The sequence below is a fragment of the Labrus mixtus genome, chromosome 18, assembly GCF_963584025.1.
Source record: "Labrus mixtus chromosome 18, fLabMix1.1, whole genome shotgun sequence".
NCBI lineage: Eukaryota > Metazoa > Chordata > Actinopteri > Labriformes > Labridae > Labrus > Labrus mixtus.
The window spans coordinates 15,661,446-15,682,031 of record NC_083629.1 but is presented as its reverse complement, the minus strand read 5'-3'; the positions used below and the strand labels follow the sequence as shown (position 1 = coordinate 15,682,031).

Sequence of the window (20,586 nt, the reverse complement as noted above, 5' to 3'; positions counted from 1 at the left end):
CCACTCACAAACACACACACGAAAACAAAGAAAAACAATTTGAAGGGATGAATATGAAAGACAGTCAAAATGTCAGGGGATGGACAGCTGATGTATGAAAGTTGAGTGCTTAGTGTTGCTTCAGAAGAACAGCCAGTGAGAGAACGTGGCCTGCGTGAATGTAAAATGTGCCTGTGTGTTTGAGTGTGCAGCTGAAGGCATGCATTTATTTATTTAGCCTCCATGCCTGTATTATATGCGTGTGTGTGTGTGTGTTTGTGTATTGAAGTATTTTGAGCAATGAGGGATGACTCATGCAGAAATGTGTAGGCATTCTCCACAGGAAAGCTTCAAACATCTGACAGACATTTTAAAGAACGGTACAACAGCACACACTCACACTCCTGCAGGCCGGAGTGAAGGGAGGCGAATCGGGGGCTGATTTTGCGACATGCAATTATGCACTCGTGGTCACAAGCACACACGTAAATTCAGACAGCAGCAGCAGTGACTATTCTTCATTGAAATATAAGGTGAGACAAGCGATGGGAGGAGAGGTGTCTGTCCTAATTCATGCCCATTATTAACTCACACTACCGAGAAACTCAAGGGACACACACAAACGCACACCTCTCCATATGCAGAGAACATCTGAATCCTACACAGGCCACTGTTTGTGCATTAGCACTTGTTTTTTTCTCTCACACCATTTCTATTAATAGCAAAGCTCGCTCTCTCTTCCGAGCTTGTTGTGCACACTGATCCTGCACGCTGTCTCATTGTTTTTGCCTCCTCCCTGCTGTATCAGATTTCACACAGGAACATGAACAGCGACAGTCTCCTGAACAACAGATTGCACAAACATGCGCTTGCAATCTGGCGTTTTGTGTGGAGCAACCAGACATGTCAAGCTGATATTTATGCAGAGTGCACCACCACTGCTGGTAGCTACACATCAGATCAGAGCAGAGCTGCCCGATCCAAGTTCCAGACCCATTGTAATCTTAAGATGGACACATTATGGCAGAAATCACTCCATCTTGCTGAAATCTTATGCTTAAGAACAAATATTATCATATGCATCTTGTTTTTTTTTTTTTTTAAATAAAAAGATAAAAGTAAAGAGCCCATGTGAGCATCCCTGGCACCTAACAGGTAAAGGGTAGGTTTACAATGCAAATGTTTGAGTTTAACAGGACCTCACATTAGTGCAAAGTACAACAGATAACAATGAATTCAGTCAGCAAAAAATAAAAAATAAAAGTCACAGCCAAGGAGTGGAACCTTACAGTTACATATTCACATTTGGCTATTGTTACTGTATCTGATTGATCTGAAAAAAAAATGGGTTGTGTCAAATAGTTACATATAATATTAGCAACATAATGAGCCGTGTATTACAGTACATAGCAACATCAAACCTCCTACTGTAACAAGAGGAGCCAGTATAGTTTTTCATTACTTGGGTAACATCTTACTTGAAGCTTGTATACACATCGAATTCTTCTATCATTATGCTTATTTACACTAACTACACCTCTGTGATGTGAGTCTGTGGGGGCGTGAACAATGCAGAAGGGACATTTTACATGGTGCTAATTAATGAGGTGTTGCTGATTTTTTAAGCAAATCTTCAAGTAAAATGTCACCCTAAAGTGCCCAGTTGTTGATTCTGCTGCACACGTAAAGACAGAGACAAAAAAAAAAAAAACAGCTGCTGTGCTTTCCAGAGAGATGGATACACATTTAAGAGGGGGCATCATCTGTGTCTTTCGGTATTAAACAGTACACGGGCAGATTATGCTCCACCCAAACTGTAGTTAAAACCGCCTGAGAGATGGAGACGAATAATCTGACTTTACTCTGCCCGTGCTAATGTACCGTCTACAATCCTTTTGGGGGTCACGTCACATTTGCACACTTCACCATTCGCACATCAGCCGTCACGTCACAATACCCTGTTGTTCAGCAGAATCACAACCTCATTGTGCCACATACGAGACAAAAAAGAAAAGAAAAAAGAAGCACTTCACAACAAGACGGAGAGCTACCTATGGTGGTGATGATGATGGGATTGTTCTTCCATTTTTCAGTTCTTATTTGATGAAGGTTTAAGGTGAAAATCATAAACAATATACAAAAAAGAGAAAGAAATAAAATGTACAAATAGATATGTTGGTAAAAAAGTATTGTGCTTTTGGCTTGCCTGTGTACAATGTGTACAATTTTTCAGAGCTCCTGTGTAAAAACAAAAAGGTGTATACATGCACTTTGGACATACATAAGAGCTAGTCTGTGGAAACAGGAGTATATTTTTAAGTAGATATCATTAATAAATAACATATGCAAAAACATGACAAATCACTGTTAAGTGTGTGTGTGTGTGTGTGTGTGTGTGTGTTTACGATATAAAGTGCAATGTGAGGGCATTTAGGCTGAGCGAGCCCTGTTTGTCTTCATGTTACACGGTTGACCTCTATTTTTTGTTTGGACTCCTGCATGAATGCATCTTTTTTGCACATGATGTGCAGGTGTGTGTGTGTTTATGGATGTGATTCTGTTTCCTGTTGCCCTGCAATGAGCATTTGAAAGGTAATGTGACCAAAGCAAACAAAGAGAACAAAAACATTACTGATTCAGGTCACACTGAATAAGCAGCATGGAGCTTCTTTCTTCTTCTTCTTTTTCTATTTTTTTTTTTTTTACATTCATTCCATTATTTCATTTATGTATTCATCTTCTTTGTGTGCTTTTTTGTTTGGGCGGATTTCTGTTTTTTTCTTCTTTGACATGAATTTGAAGATTATTATTAGGCTAAACGAACAAGAAAAAATACAAGGCAAAAGACGAGAAATGTTAGATGAAAAGTGCAAAGCAAACAGACATTCTCAACCTCAGAACAACACAAAACAAAAAGCCATCCCAGTTTGCTTTTGTCTTACCAGCTTGGCAATGATTATCTGAGTCTATGGTCCTGGTCGACAAGGCAGACTTTCGTTTCTGTATCGTGTTTTGATCAGAGTCCAACTTATTCTACATGAGATGAGTCTTAAAAGGATTGTTGCGTTGAATCCGTCGCTTCGATAAGAGAGCTTTTTTAAAGAGTGGTTTAAGTAAATTCAGACCTTTTCCAGTCTTTCAGAAGTGATTCATGACTTGAAGCATTAATGACTTGAACTTCGACCTCTTCCTGATTTAATCGTTCGGGTGGGGCATGTGTAGCTCATTTGGAATATATTGAAATATCCAATGTTTATATACATCAGAGTCCTCAGGTGTGGCTCCTGAATGTAGCTGAGTCGTATGTTTTGCTGCTGTAATGCGTGTCGCTCATGCTAGCAGTCTCAAACTGCCGGGTCCTGTGCTTTGTAGCGTGATGGACACATCAGTCTCTTAAAATCGTGTTTCTACCAGATAGGTGAGCTTAAATTACATTGTTGACTCTGTTACACGCACACATCACATTTCTCTATTTTTTTTTTTTAATAGTATGCAAAGGATGAGGTTGCCAGGATGACAAGGGGGGTAAGTTAAAGTGTGAGCTGAGCAGGAAGGGAGGGAGGTGTAGAAGTGAGAGAGGACGCTGAACGCTTTGTGTAGATCAGAATCCTCCAGGTTTTTCATCAAGCATTGCTGCAGATTGTGATCGTGGATGCAGTCCCAGGTCGTGATGAGCTCCTAAGCCAAGATTTGACACTCAGGTGATGCAGAATTCCAGAAAGAACTGACTTCAGGTAATTCTTAAATGACCCACGCCATTGCTTCTCCATATCCTGCATCGGTCTGCCCCATTTCTCCTTTTAGCAGTATGCAAATGGATGTAACGCTCCAAATGGAAATCCTGTATGTCCCTTTAAAATAACTGCTTAGTTGTGGTTGTGAATGCACCAGTCTATCAGAGGAGGATGTGAAGATGAGATTTCCGTTGTCCTCCAGTTATTTTGCTCCGTCTGACTGATAATGAGTCCCTCTTTTCTCTCGTCTTCATTCTTTCCTCCGTTTCTCCTTTTTCCTCTCTTTTCCTCAGACTCCCCTGTCCTCCTCGGCCTCGTCCTCTTCGGGTTTTACATCACGCTGCATTTGCCCTTCAGTCTCTCGGCACGGGACTGCTTTCCTGAGCGCTTGCCGTCGATGTTGAGGCTCATGTTCCTCTTCTTGTCCAGGTTGAGCAGCTCCTGGAAGAGCTCAGTGACGTTGTGGTTGGTCTTGGCTGACGTCTCCATGAAGGCGCACTTCCACTGGTTAGCCTGGGCTTCCCCATCCTTGGTCTCCACCTCCCGCAGGGTCTCATCGCTCTTGTTGCCCACAAGCATAATGGGGATTGCCTCAACGTTGCCCTTTATGGCCAAGACCTGCAGGAAAGCAAGGGAAGTGCTCGTTATGTTCTGGCCTTGTCCCTACACAATAAAGTTGATTTGTTGGTCCTCCTAACAACAGCCATAGCATCCAAAAAATATATATGCTTCAATTATAAGAAGCAGACTGTACATCTGAGGACACAAAAGCTTAGATGCATATTTAAAATTGGTTATAAAGTATGACCTCAATGAATTTCGAACCAATAATGAAATATCTGATTTAATTAATGTTGTGCTGTGAAACTCACTGTGCAACATATTGATTAATATTCTGTGTTTGGACTTTGTTAAATTGGATTATTTCTATTAAATTAAATTAATGCAATATCAAATTCTTATGGGAGAAAAATGGAGATAGTAAATATCTAAAAGTCACTTCAGCAGTTCACACTATGCTCTTTCTCTGGAAGACCAATGAAAAAAAGGAAAATCATGTCAAGTATAATGTGATTTTATACACACACACACACACACACACACACACACACACACACACACACACACACACCTACCTGTTGGTAAATAGGTTTGAGCTCCTCCAGGGACTGTTTGCTGGTGATGGAGTAGACCAGGATGAAGGCGTGGCCTTTAGAGATGGACAGGCGCTGCATGGCCGGGAACTGGTGACTCCCCGTGGTGTCGGTGATCTGGAGGGTGCACACACTCTTGTCACAGCTGATCACCTGGCGGTAGGTGTCCTCCACTGTGGGGATGTAAGTATCCCTGAAGGTGCCCTTTACAAACCGTAGGACCAGGGAGCTCTTCCCCACTCCTCCTGCTCCAAACACCACCACGCGATAGTCGTTGCTCTGCTCCGGCATTCTGCCCCCCTCAGGCTTGAGACAGTGTTACACCTGTGGTATTGAGGGTGGGGGTATGATGAGGAAGCAGGAGAGACAGGTGAGGGGTGGGGAGAGGAGAGGAGAGGAGAGGAGATGAGATTAGATGAGAGGAGGATAAGTTTAGAGAAACTTTAGCAAATGAACAGGCAGCAAGTACAAAGCAGACAGAGGAGCCAAAAAGAGGTGCTGGTGGTGTACGCCTGTGGGTGTAAAGCACTTTAACTGTCGGACCTGAGGTCTGACTATGAGCCAGAGTACAAATTAGAGAGGATGAGGTTGGTGAAGCTCCAAGTTTGCACCTGACGCAAGCATTTCCCTGATCAATACTGCTCTCAGAGTCACAGTTTGTTAGGCTCATCCCTAAAAACAGTCCAGCGTTTCCTCATTTATCAATTTAAGGAACTGCAGCAAACTCTGGCAGAGAGAAAGTTCTTGCTGCATCAGAGGAAAACAGTAACATGAACTTGTGTATGAAACAATGTTGAATTTCTCAATCAGAATTAGTTGTGCTTTGCTTGAGTTTCATTTTCATACTGTACTACATATACTTCCAAGAGATTATTAATATTCACTGTTCAATGTTGAGTGAGGAAAGAATATTTTTTTCTTAAATAATACCCCACTTATCTGTTGAATTCCTTTTTTAAATATTAGAATATAAGTTTAAATTCTTATTTGAAAGTAAATCTTACAAACAAAACTGAAATGCTGAGCAAATAAATAAAATCTGTGCTCATTAATTTTCTACAGTGGATCAAATAACTTTCTATAAATTTGTACACAAGTGAACCTCCAAATTCCACAAACTTTGCAGTTGCCTTTCACTTGTCAAAGACTTTAATTTGTTGTGTCTCTCTTGCCCGCTTAAAATGTACTGTTTTGGTTTAGTCTCTAGGCTCCTATTGCCTTGTTTCTTGCAGCAGCATAGTGTCATCCGTTTACAGGTGTGAAAAAGGTCTGTTGACCAACAGTACACTTGCAGCGGATGAACCAGTTTTAAATATTACAGCCCTTTTCTACCTTTTCAAACAGTCCCCTGTGATCTAAATGAAACATCTGTGCTGTGGTCAAAATGTAACATGAATCAAGCACCGGAGGAGGTTTGTGACCCTGTATAAACCAGCTCTCTCACAACACTCCATTTTGGTGTGTGTGTCTCTTTAAATGCAATGAGCCCCCTCTAAGTTTTCCCAGTAGACATTACTCCTTCGCTAGTGGGAATATAAATGGCGGACCTGCGCAAGAGTTTTGCTCTAGGCTGGGGGTGGAGTCGACGGGTGGAGATATCAGGGGAGGGGAGGTTTTTTTATTTTATTTTTTTACCAGAATCCAACTGTGACGTCACAAGGAGAGCAAATTTGAAACTGAAAATGTTTCTCTGTGTTGTAAGACTTGTGCAGATCACAAACAAAGAACTGGATGGGTTTATTTCACCTTTTGTGGGTCGGTAGACACTCAGGTTACCCAAATAGATGTTGAAAAACACTGTACAGGTGGATTTTTCAAAATATGTCCCCTTTAAAGCTTAACAAAGTATGTTGGAGTTAAATTCACTAGCTGGTCAAGAACAATAACCAAATCCATGCCCCCAAGGGGACAGAAAAATCAACTCCCCACCACATTCTCTCCTTCCAAACATGTATCAGTGGTCACACAAAGGCCCTCCAGAATGATTGTGTGATGGTCTATTCCAGGGGTGGGCAACTGGCGGCCCCCGTCAACCCTCAATGTGGCCCTCAGGTCAATTTTTACATATCAAGAATTGGAAACATGAAGAAAATGTGACAAAATCTGCCATGAAATCATGAAAACCAGAAATACGTCCATAATAATATTTGATCACTGGCATATGTTGAGTTAAATTTGAGACATTATTGATTTTTTTTATAATTGATTCATAATTGATCGTTTTTGTGTTCTACAATTTGGCCCTTTGGCAGGGAGAATTAATTGAATGTGGCCCTTGCCGTGACCAAAGTTGCCCATCCCTGGTCTATTCTGAGCTACAGTGGGAAAATGTGAATTCAACATGAAAGAGAAAAACAACACCACTTCTTACATTTCAAGTGATAATACACCAACTGAAATGTAATCATGAATATTATGTTCCATTTCTACCAATTTTTTCATCATCTCTGCCAAGGGAACCTTTAAAGTTACAAACTGGTCATTTAGAGTCAGTCGTTTTAAAACCAGTTATACTTTATTGTTTGACTACAAATACCTGCTGTGCACATCTGGCTTTTGAGATTTCCCCCAAGACCAATCCAGAATAAAATAATAACTAATCTAATCTTCAACATACTAAAAGAAAAAAAAGACTAAAAGATCCACGTTGTGTGCAGTCAGGTTAATAAAAATATAATATTAACACTCGGAAGTGTGTGTGATGAAAGAACTAATAATAGAAAACCGGTTTGTAGTCAGCATCCCTGCACATGCAAGGACTACAAATCTTAACTCTCCTGCTGCATCTCATACATATCTGGACAATGCACACGTTATCTATTGCTGTCTTTGTCAGGGCTGAGCGTCTGTGCATGATTACGCACTGTATCTGTTGCATTATTTATCTGCTGTTACTTTAAACTTGCTTTAAGGTCCCATAATAAGATATTCATTCGTTGTGATATTCGTTGTGATCATTTGCTGCTCTCTTAGCTCTTGCTGTAATGAAACAGTAAATTCACATCAATACCAGATGGAATAAGTGGATTTCTGTCATGCTTGCGCTGCTGAAACACACTATTGATGACAGGGCGGCTGTAATTGCATTGCCAGGCTCTAGATAATATCAGTCAAGGAGTTGGAAGATAAATGGGGAATCAGGGGGTACCTCTTGAGTTTTATAGTCAATCTTTAAGTCTGGGCTACATACAAGAGTGTTTTATATCCTTGCTGCTGAACACACAACCACAATTTAAGTTGCAGATGGGCGAGTGCCTTCTGCTCATGTGCCTGTAGATTGTTAACTGTTTTCTACTCTTCTAGCAAAGCAGAAAACCTTGTTTAATGGCTCTCTCTGGCTTTAGAGTGAAATGCACTGGCATTTTTATGATAATGAGGGATACAATGAAATTCAATCAATGTTGCTCATCAATAAGATTTTCCAGTGGTTTAAATTAGATCAATACATAAACCTTTTTCAACTTTTATTTGCATCATGGGCAAAGAAGACATACGTAAAGAGAGCACCTACACATTATTACTCTTTAACGTTAGTTTCCCGAGCTTTAATAAATGTAGATTAGACACGTGTTGTTGCAAAAATCCCAACGATGAAAGTGTGATTCACTCTGAAGGCCTTGTCTCTTTTCAGCTCCCCTCCAACTATAAAAATGTTAATGTTAGCATAAAACTACAGACTGCTGATGACAACAAAGTGGCCTACTGTTTCAAAAAATGCAGAGTAGCCAAGAAATTAGAGGCTTGAAGACTCCAGCAAAGCGTCTGGCCAAATAGGAATATGACAGATGCTGAGTGGAAGTCATTTTGGTTTTTGTTTTGTTTTGCTGACTAATGATGAACTGCTAGCTAGCTAAAGTAGCGGAATACTGCTCAGTGGATAACCTAAGCTAATTCATCCAGACTCCCTGGGCTAATCTGTCTGGTAAAATGGCTGGCTTGTTGTTTGAAACTATTGTTATGGAGCAACTAATAGACTCCTGACCTATAGACTATTAGTTAGTCTTGTAAGATAACTAACACCTAAAATACTAAGTTGCTTGTTTAATATGTTAGTCTTCTAGCTGCATCTCTTAAGGATTGTTCAAGAAGATTGAGGAGAGACGGATATCTGAGGAGCCAGGATATCATGGATGTCTTAATGTGTACAGCATTGGAGGCGGAACCCCGTTCATTCCAGCAAAAGCTGCTCAGTGGCCCATAGGCCTACCCGGATCTCCTGCGTTAGCGAGCCCATAGAACTTGCGAACTTGGAGTGGCAGTCCTGTGGCTCTGATCTGCGTTTATTATGTCTACAAAAATATCTCTGAATTCGGCTTAAATTGCATTTTACAATTTTCAGCACCTAACCATTTTTTAAAAATTGGTTATTTAAGTGTTCATATTGAGAAGTTGGTCAAAAAAAAATTATCTGCTGATTTTAAGACGTCTCTTTCCCAATGCAAACTCTTTTTGACCTCCATTGCATCATGTGACACTTCAATACCAAGTTTGGCCGCTATGGGAAATCGCCTTCAGCAGTCAACGCACTTCCTGGGGTCTTGAAGGATACACGAGAGCAGACGTTAGAGAAGACTTTTTACAAATAGACATGTTTCTTCACTGGATATCAGTTATTGATCAGACACTGCAGCTGATTGGACTTCAGTGAAACTTCACAACAACAACAACACCAGAGAGAGTTGGTATGCGTTGAGCTGACATTAAGAATTAAATATTGAGCATGTGAAATTTACATTATGGAGGGAAATACACTCAATTTGATTTGTTTTCTGATTCACCATCATACAAAAAAGTATGTCATTTTTTGTTCTTAAAATCAAAAGGATCCCAAGTGACCTAAGTATAAAAGAAACATTTTCTTTTCATGATCAGTTATTTCCCCTGTTTAACTATTAATGAGAGAAGCCTGAGTGACATTACCCGTCTGTTACTGCAGGGGGCTTTGGAGTCCCATTGGCCGCAGTCTGGCAATGCTGCATGTCTCACTTTAACTCTCAGTCAACTTAACAACAGGCGAGCTGGAGCTGAGGTGGGTTTTGAACAGGCAGTTAACATGTTCATTTCCGCTATAAAAATGGGCTTTATTTACTGGGGTTGTATGTGTCTCCTCCAGCCTCAAACAACACTCTACAAACTGCAGGATATTGCACTTTGCACTTCCGCATTGGCTTCATTTAGAGGTTACCGCTTAGAACTATGGAACTTAAAAGGAGGGAAGAAGTACACAACACATAAGGAAACAGTAGAGAAGTTGGATCTTAGATTTGGGGCGAAAGGGACAAGATGAGCCAGTGAGGTAAAATGAGTTTTTGGTTATTTACCAGTGTAAGGACTGGTTCTTATACTGTTTATTCACAAAACATTGTATTAGCTTTCACAGAAACATTTCACCATATTAAATGACTAAAGGCTTTGTTATGAGGCTAATTTCCGTAGCTGACCAAAGTTATTTGCTGGAACTTTATGAAGATAAGGCTCAACATTTGGAGAGGTCCAACTAAACAAATTAAACTAGCATAGACTTTGAACAAAATTGGTTCAATAATAGTAATAGTTAATAATAATCAGTAATAGTAAAATTGGTTTGATTCTTAATTTCTCAATGCTGTTGGACAAGTTAAATAAGGCCACTGTGATTTTGATTGATGGGGCCCATCCTGCTTTGTGTCTGTTATTTTTGTGTGTGTTTTTAAGAGCATTTCAACGATGCTGCTAATTAAACCACCCTCTGCTCCCATCCTTCTTTCCTCAGAACTAAAATTAGCTGAGGAGTCCCTCCCTCTGTCTGCAGCTACAACTGCACTCACAGGTGCAACCCTACAAAAACACATAGAAGCACACACACACACACACACACACACACACACACACACACACACACACACACACACACACACACACACTGTACTTCCGCTCATGTACCGTTTGTCCTTGACACCAGGCCTTGGAGATTAATGATACTCCTCCGAAATGCAAGCAGTCTCTCTGCCTTCCCCCCCCCCCTTCTCTTGTTTTATTTGAAAGGAGAGGACTGCAGTTTCTTAATGAATTAATGGAACACTATAAATGCATCTGTGGCAGTGCAGCCAATCTCCATTAGTAGATAGCTTTGGCACAGACCAAACAAGTCCTACTCTCCCCTAAGTCAGAAAATACATTCTCCACTCGTTTCTTTCCCAGAGCGAGCAAGGAAATGTCACCTTTAGTGAAAATATGCACATAATTCTCCTCAAGAGAGCCACTTATGCACAGCACAAAGGAAGCGCATTAACCAACATCAAACACAATGCCATTCAACAGATCAAGAGCGTGATTAAATAGACACCCACAAAGCAGTCCCATGGTATCTTGTGGAGAAAAAGGCTTTATTCAAGCTGCCGATCCTGGAATGCTGTGGATACACGGCTATTTTGCAACGCGTGTTTCACAGGGTCAACAGATTTTCATCTAAGGGTTTTCTGAAATATTCCTTTCCGTCATGACCATATTGTGTGAACACATTCATAAACAGACTCCTCAGAATGCCTCAAAACCTGCACTAAGTTTATTTGACTGCTGGACTGGAGGGTCGTGTATGAACATGTGCGTGTGTGTGATTGAATCTGTGCAGTCAAGCAAGAGATTCCCTGTTCTCTGTGCACATATCAAATCGGGCATTTCATGTGTATGCATATGTGTGTGTGCGTGTGTGTGAGAGAGAGAGAGAGAGTGTGTGCTTGAGTCTGTGTGTGTGTGTTTGTTTGTGTGTGTTTATGTGTGTGTGTAATACCAGAGGAATGAATCTGCATTTTGAGAGAGAGAGAGCAATTTTTAGATCAGGGCAGTTTCATTAGGGTTTGAGCAGACTGTGGCGGTTCAATTTATACATTTTGATTCGGTCTTACATATTCAGTCACGCTGCTGTCTCACACCTGGGAAGCCCATGGAAAACAGCTTACAAGTACTTAGTTTAAAATTGCTGACAATCTGTGTGAGTTGATTTACGGTTAAGCGTGTGAGAAGCGTTCACTTGCATTTTACTTTAAAATAGTAGATAGACCCCACTCTTTCCTCTCTGCTTGACTGCATGTGTGTGTTTATCTTTTGAGAGGGTTATAATGCAAAAAAAAAAAGGAAACCCTTCATTACATTCCTCAAAGCTAAAACTATGCCTGCGTATCGCTGTAACAATAATCTCACAAACGAATCAAAGATGTTAGCTATTGCTGCATGCAGTTCAAAATACAGATTGGCTAATGACAAACCACTTATTTGCAAGTTTTTAATCCCAAAACTCTGCGTCTTTTACTGTGTCTCTGAGAGCTAGTCGAAAAGATCAACTGTACTCTCTATGGTGCATGGTAAGCTAGCGGCTAGCCGCTGATTAGCTTAGCTTAACTTTACTGCACAAACTCAGGAAAAGAGAAAACATTCTGTGCATGTTCAAAGGTAACAGCAGCTCATTAAATAACATGATGTATGTCGTTTTAAATCCAAGAGTTGGAGTTTTGTCATAGCTAAAAGGCAGACCTACGGTTAGAAGTCACTGCACCACCAAGGTATGAGCTTCCCAAACTCTATCTGCTCTATTGGAATACACATTTTGACATATTAGCCTTAGTCAGGCTAGCTGGTTCCCCCTCTTTTCATGAGTTATGAGTCATGTTATTGCGCTTAGCTAAGCTAACTAGCAGCTGGGTCCATTCTCATATACAACTGACCAAAACATTTTGTGGTATCAGTTTGCTTATCCAACTCATGGCAAGAAGGAAAACAGGAGTATTTGTCTAAATATGTCAACATTTGTATTACTTAACTTTTGAATGAATTTTTGCAATCAGAAACGATATATAAATGTCCAAGAGAGGTGTGTGTCATCCAACAATGAACGGACCATTTAAACCACCTCAGAGACGAAATACATTATTATGCATTAGACTCGTACAACTATCTGAACAGGTGGCTGTGGCAGAGTGTAGCCATCCAAATCAATCAATGTGAGCATAGAAACAATCACTACACATCCTCAGAGTGACACCTGTCTGTATGCTGGATGAGGTCGACTGCTTCTAATCAGTGTCAGTCTATACTGTGATTGAGCGTACACTACCATGCACCTCAGCAGAATGTGCCTTAGACTGTACAAGAGATTGCAGTACTGTGGTCTTGGCTTAGTAGCTAATCATTGAGCTTAACCTCCTCTGTGGTCCTGGCCTGCTCTGCATTGACCCAATTCCCAGGACTTAAGTTACCAGCAGTCTCCATATAAGACTGCATGCAGCTTTTGATGCACGCTGAAGCCCTCTGACACCTCAAAGAAATAGCTTTGATTCAGCATGCAATGAGACTATTATTGTGCCTTTGAGATATAAGGAGAGGGACACACAAACAATAAAGCTGATATTTATGTCTATGGAAACACACAACATTAACATTTAATTATTTTATTCTGCAGTATAAGATTCATCTATTCTACCATCTACCATAAAGACAAATAGATACCCTGTATTCTAAAAGAATATGACAAAACTAAAAAGAATATTCTTCCGGACAGAGCAAAGCAGAGTTGGGAGGATTTCCTCACTAACATGTACAGCAGTGGTGCAACAGATCCCAGTTGATCCGTGAACACTATCAGATCAACTGGGATCTGTTGCACCACTACTTTACTTTAGGCTGATCCGCAGATCGATGAGAAATGTATCAACTTGGTGTAAAGTAAATCTACTGACGGTAATCCCTGTGCAGATTCTCAGTAAAATGCAGCGTTCAGTGTGTGTAAGCGCCATCTATTGTGCAAAGACAATTCAGTCTTTAAAAATAGTTCTTTAACACAAGTCTTTCATGGACTTTCATTTGGAAACGGGCCACAAAGGTATGATATTTCATTGTCTATGGTTACTTTGTTTCATATGCCGCGTTGACTTTTCTCCGTTTAATCACACCCGGTCGCGCAAGTATCAGCTGCTGGCTGCGTATAACACCAATCAGAAACTTAGCGTTGGTAATGTCACAGCCTGCTGCAGCCTGTAGCCAAACAAACTCTATTACACAGTGATATGTTGTGGTCAAAAACTGAAGATATAATCCTGAAACACACGCTGCCTGTTTGTGTTGTCTGACTCACACACCACGGGCTGCAGGTGCAGCTAGTGCACAGATACACACACACCCACTAAATCAACCACGTGTGTCTGTAGGTTACATGTCCAAGTAACAAGTCTGTTATTGAAATGATGCAGCTTTTTATTACAGTCTGTTGTCCTCAGAATGTAAAAAATCTTCGTAAATAAAAAGGCTTCAGGTTTGTCTGATTCCTTGTATTATTATTATTATTATTATTATTATTATTATTATTATTATTATTAATGGAAGTGTAGCAATGTGTAGGCCTATACAGTGAAGAAAATTGAGGATGTGATGACATTATTATGATTCACATAGACGCATTTTGAATTGTAGTGCTGTTAAAATGTACAGTTAGAGTCATGGCTAGCTGAGGAGTAAGAGAATAAAATACATCATAATTATTGTTATTTTTAACTGAGTATTGTGATTCACTACTACTAACATGTATTGTTACTATGGAAACACATCCATCTTTTTTTATTTGTGAAGATTTTTGTTCATTGTTGTTTTTTTACGGTGAAAACTAAAACCGATACAAAACCAGCTTGTCTTTGCCTGGAGACTAAGTTTAAGACGTTTTGATCCTTAATCCTAGGCAACCCTCATGGTGAACATCGCAGCATGTGCGGCTTATTACTACGGCTACTTGAGTAACTGGTCTGTGTCTTTAAAGTTTGAACACATACAGATCAATTTTAATCTTTGGTGGGAATGTTTGACTCTTTTGACAAAATCTACAACATACCGTGCTCTACAGATAGATGAGGACAGAATGTAACAAAATGAAAGAAAATACAAATCATATTATAATGTGCTGGCACGTTACACATTTAGTATTGTTTAAAAAATCTTTACAAATAACCTTACAGGTCTATACAATCCAAATATTTAGCTTGTTAGCAACAGTGCTAGTTGTTTCCCAAAAGAATTGACACTCAATAGTTTCATCAATGAAAATAGTCCGACAAGTCTCATCAGGTCTTCACTAGTGATGGATCAGAAATGGATTTCTGAGGAGGGAAATGTATTCCTGATGATGTTTGTTTTTCAAAAGTAAGAAACAGATAAATAAACCTCATTCATCCTAAATCTATGTGGATAGTTGTACAAAGAACTCTCTACAATAAAGCCATGTAAATAATGTTTGAGTGTGTATTAATACTGAGTATTAGCCTGACCTGGGGAACCCTGGGTTGCTCCGTCTGTCTTCTACATAAGACCTTGTTAATACCACAGCCCGGCAAATCTGGGAAGCACAGAGACACCTGCCTTTTAACAGCAGAGTATTGTAGAGAAAAAGCTAGAGGAATTGTGTTTTTCTCATATGCATAATGCATTCAAATGGATTATTATTATTTTTTTTTTAATCTTAGATGCTGTGAAGGCCGCGACCTGACAGAAGCACTAATTACACACTGGTGGAGTGGGTTGCAGAAACCTGCAGTGACAGATGGTGACAGGGTGGGCCGTTTTGGATTGACTCCACTGGTTTCTACAGGAAAATGTAATCAGACTCAGCTCTATTTTTTATTAAGACCAGTGGATCCATGCCTGATAACAGTGCAGATGGGTAAAAACAGAGACAACGCACAAACCCAACTGCTTGTGATGCTTCTGTGGTACAACTGGGATAATAAGAAACTGGTGGTTAACTTCTCTTTAATATTTTCATTCTTCTCTTCTATTTATTTCTTAATATGGATTTAAAGACGGAAGGAGATAATAGATTTATATTAAATGAACATCTGACATTTGAGCAAAATGTTGAATTAAAAATGAAGAGTCAGAGGTCACAGTGTGCATAATTGACCAGAATAGCCATCCTGGCCTTCAATTAGTTATGCACATCCAAGACAATCCTGCCAAATGCCACATATAATGAAGACTATATACTGTAGACCTTTTGAATGAGCCCATGCTGTCAGAATGGCTAAAACACTTTAGCATTGATTTGTTCCAGTATTGAAGCAGACGCTGTGCGGTATATAATTATAGCTGAAGGTGCACAACTTGCGCTTGGCAAAGAAACAGACAGACTCTAAAATCAAGAGGACGCAACAGTTATATTTATCTATTAAAAAACAGGTTGGATTAAAAGCTCCAGAATGCATTATCGAGATAAGCTTAGTTTGGGAACAAGATGAATTTTAGCTTCAAATGTTGGGGATTTAGTGTATTGTAAATAAAGCGTGTAATGCAATGCATTAAGTATCACTTTTAATTCTACAATTCACTTTTATCCAAAGCGACGTACATCAGAGAGACTTTTAAAGTCACAAAGGCACTGCTTCTTCCATTGAAAACCAGGTTTGTGCATCCCCAAAGGTCAAACATATAATGCACTTTTTTTGCAATTGAAAAGTAGCATTAAGAATAGTTTTCCTTTTTCAAATCAACTTAGATGTTCTACAAAGAGTACACCATTACAAAAACATGAAGCAGTGTATAAGGAAAAGATGCCACATTACATGCATTAAAGTGAACAATTCAATAATAAAAATGATTTACCTTTATTTATTTAAAGGGGGGGGGGGGGGTAATTTAAAGCCCACAGTATCAATCATTACAAAATGAAGCCGTCGAACAAATAACAGTTTTTAAACATGAATGAACTTGAAATACATTTTCTCAGCCAAATAGCTTCAAATCATGGCTGTGTTTCTAAAATATCCAGCCTACTAATACCTCACTGTATGCCAGTATAAATGTTTTGTTTTGTGTAGATTCAAATCTGCTGGTTCTATTATTTTCTTAATTTTTTCCTTTTGAGTAACTAAATCTATTTTCACTTCGTTTTCTCTTATGACTTGATGTCATTCAATGTTTGCTTTTTTACGTATACCACTTTCTCAACACTGTGGCTTTTTAAATGTCGTATATGAATACATAGTGTATTATTCAAAAGATTGCATCGCCATCAAAATGGCAGAAAGTACATAGTGTGAAAAAACATTGTTTGATGTCCGTGGTCACACAGCAATTAAAGCCTCTTGGATCTTGTGTCCACATGAATAGGTTTATATAAATGAGGTATGAAAACACAAGCTAGCTCAAAATCTACTGAGAAATTACACCAATGATCTAATGATGAATATTTTTTCCTCATTCTCTGAATTAACTATTTATAGTCCTGGCCACAGCTTGCAACGGACCGATCATGGTAATCACGGAAAACTGAGGGCTGCTTGTGTGTGAGCAGAGAACCAGTCTGCCTCCACACAAACATGAAAAGACTTCACATCTTCCTCAACATCTGGTCTACGAGACCTTTCTTATTTGTGGCAACCGTGGTTTAATGGGCCTAAGCTGAAACAACAAACTAAATACATCATTGTTAATCATTAGGATCCACACTCCAGCATCATGGGAGATTTCAGCATCATTGGCATCATCTCATCTTTCAGTGTTTTTCCTTGTTACCATGTATTGAGTCATTTCTTTGTCCTGCCACAGTGTTCTTATGCAACCATAGTGTGGCCATTTAAGACAGACAAACAGACTGGCAGGCAGGCAGGCCATTCACACTCCCCCACACATTCACTTATCCCCTATCAGCACATGCATGCTTTAACATCTGCATCTCTATTTTACAGCCAACCACACTTCAGAGCTTAATCACAGGATTTACTGTTATACACCTCTTCTGTTTTCTCTGCGACCCACGCACACATTCACACACCCATGGCTGGCAATGGATACAGGAAGTTGAGTCACATACATAATCGCACATACAGTACATAGAGAAGACCTGAATGATTCACAACTCATTTTGCATGTCATGACGCCTCTCCACCTCAGTTTTCTGAAACTAACAACAAACAGCGCATGACTGAGGCATGGCACGGCAGAGACATGGAGAAAACACGGATCCAGATGGAGGATTAACCATGGCTTTTGCACCAGAAATCGGGCTTTATGCGTCACGCTGGCGTCATTATTACTGTATATTCTAATGTTGACGTTCGTCTCAGGCAGGAAGGAAGGGCTTGCAGTGACAGGGCTTGCCGTCGGTGCGCAATTTTGATGTGCAACGCCATTACAGACCACCCTACTCCGCTCGGTTCATTCATAAATACCAGAGGATCGCCATCTCGCAGCGGTGCCATCATTTCGCAGTCGCAGCGAAACCCCCCGCCACCCACTCACCCCTCTCCCCCTCCTCCCCTCTCCACTCCCTCCTCCACCTCCCTTTACTCTTCAAAGCAATATGATAAACCCAGTACCCTCATATCTCTGCCCTCTCTCCCGCTGACTGCCAATATGGCTGTGCAGGCATATAGGCGCCATAGATTTAATACGATAGGGTATCAAACACAAAGAAGTGGGAGGATGAATGAAACAGTAAATCAACAGCAATGAGATAAAAAGAAAAAGAAAAAAGCTGGTATTGCTCGGAATCGTGTGCACTCAGTATAGCACGGTAGAAGCTCCACGGTTACGCCACTGAATACCAACATGTAACCTCGATGGATGAAACGCGAACAAGCAGCATCTTCATACCTGGTCGTGAAGTATGTAGCTCCGCTTCAGGCTCGTCCTTGGTTTAGACGGATAAAAGACAAACGCCGAAAGCGTCTTAAAACATTTTACACGGTTCATGTAGAGCTCATGTCGTCCGATTTCCAACACCACGACAGCAGATTCTCTCTCTCTCTCTCTCTCTCTCTCTGCCTCTCTATCCCCCTTTCTCTATCTCTCTCGTTCGCAGAAAGGACGTGGGAGGTGCTATGCCCTCTCCCTTTTCTGTCCACACTTGATTTTCTCTCAGTTCTTACAAATACCAAGTGGCTGGAGACTGGACGCTGGAATATTAGCATCTGTGGGAATCTGAACACGAGATAGTTCCAAACACCATAATCGAGAAAAAAAAAAAAACTGAAGTAGCCTAATAGGAAGAATTGTTTTTTTAATAGGACACTACACATGCAAAATTGAATTATTCACAAGTCGGGCCATGTAATAGAATAAAGAACCAGGAAACATGTTAGATTATCCCGTAGAATAATATTAAAGCAGCACAATTGTTAAAATCATTCACGTTTCAAACGTAAAGTCTACTTAGCTGAGTCTCATATCATTTTGTCAACGTTTCAGGCACATCAAAAAAAATACTGTTTTTCCAGGGTTAAGGTACTTTGACACCTACCCTACATCTTGGCCTATGACTGACACGTTAGATCTTGAGTTTAGTAGTGTGATAGTCAAAGGTCAGGGAAGGAAATTGTTGGATCAACTGGATCACATTACATGGTAAATCATTCTCACATTACGTTGTTTGATAGATATCTTTAGAAACTAATACATGTTTGATTGTTCATGTTTAAACTAAGAAATGTAACACTAAGACATGAAGTTTACCAAAGATAGTTTAAAAATATACGATGAAATGCTTTGTGGGGAGTATTGGTGGGGTCATTTGGGATGTATCGTTGGCTAAATCCTGATCAGCACCACGGACAGCGACCCCAATGTGTTTCAGGACCATGGACAGAGCTACTAAGCCTAAACATGTGTACAGTATGCACAGTATGGTTAATGGCTGCATAAACAGTAGGCCTACACAAACTAAAACAATAGACATGGAATTAGTGGCACGATGGTAAGAGATCACATAGTCCACAAACCAGGAAGTATTCCAGCCCATCCTAAATATGCCCAAATGAAATGTCAGTCGGCAGAAATAAGAACATTTAATTAATGTCATTCTATTTTTAAAGGGGTGTTTTGATAAAAGCCCTCGTGCTAATAAAAGGTCGGTGGTCCAGTCAGACCAGGCCTTGTTTTGAGCTGTGTCGGTACGTGACGGTCTCACTGTATGACTCACCAACTCCTCGTCCACACAGCCTTGTTTCTGTCTCCCTCTGTCGGTACACCCCGGGAACTGCACGGCCGGTTGCTTTCAAGTAGCAATCACTGTTGATGCAGGGTTTGGTAGGAGGGAGGGAGGATTATTAAATATTTAGATGGATGCTTGGACAAAGTAGAGTGATCATTAAAATTGATTGAAGTTGAAATTGAAATTGAGATTCGTGATGTCTTTAAGTTTCTAGGTGTAACATCAGTTTAGTTATAGCATTATCACTTTTCTAATGAATGTGCTTTCTGATTGGGTCACCTTTAGGCCCAGTAAACACAAATTCTTCTGGTAGAATTGTTAAGGTATTCAAGAATGAACATACAAATCTCAACTTGTACGCCATCATCCACTGGAAGTCCTGTAGTGATTTGACAACGTAACAGTGAGCATATATGCTAGCGGATGGGGTCATCTGTCTGCCACAGAGTTCTTTGTTCCTTAACACAATCGGTGATTGGCAAAGGCACAAGATCCACCGTAAAACAACCTATTGATTTTGAAAATTAAAAATATTGATCAACAACTGTAGACATCAACTTTAAACAAACGGCCGAGCAGATGTGTGAGGTTGTGCGAGACAAAAGGAAATACTCAACTTCAATGCGAATGCCGGCATGCTGATGTTTGGTATCGTAGTCACGAGCTTGGTTTAACATGCTTATCTATGTGTTCAGACAGATATTTGGTGACAAAACAAAGTATGAGAAAAATTTAAACAGACTTATCAGAGAAGATTCTCATCTGCGTCATCTTG

General features: G+C 40.1%; 1 protein-coding gene across 1 annotated transcript; it reads right to left on the bottom strand.

The window, feature by feature from the left end:
* Positions 1–203: 203 nt before the first annotated feature.
* Positions 204–19,887, bottom strand: diras1b (DIRAS family, GTP-binding RAS-like 1b). Its single transcript, XM_061062753.1, has 3 exons — positions 18,476–19,887; positions 4,850–5,191; positions 204–4,331 (listed from the first exon to the last, which is right to left on the bottom strand). Exons 2-3 carry the CDS (start codon positions 5,156–5,158, stop codon positions 4,044–4,046), a joined length of 597 nt encoding a protein of 198 aa, XP_060918736.1. The 5' UTR covers positions 5,159–5,191; positions 18,476–19,887; the 3' UTR covers positions 204–4,043.
* Between the last annotated feature and the right edge of the window lie 699 nt (positions 19,888–20,586).

Excerpts from the sequence above, each read along its gene's own strand:
- diras1b (XM_061062753.1), bottom strand. The coding sequence starts at position 5,158 with ATGCCGGAGCAGAGCAACGACTATCGCGTGGTGGTGTTTGGAGCAGGA. Across the intron at positions 4,332-4,849 it reads TCAAACCTATTTACCAACAG|GTCTTGGCCATAAAGGGCAA; the intron begins GTAGGTGTGTGT and ends GCTTTCCTGCAG.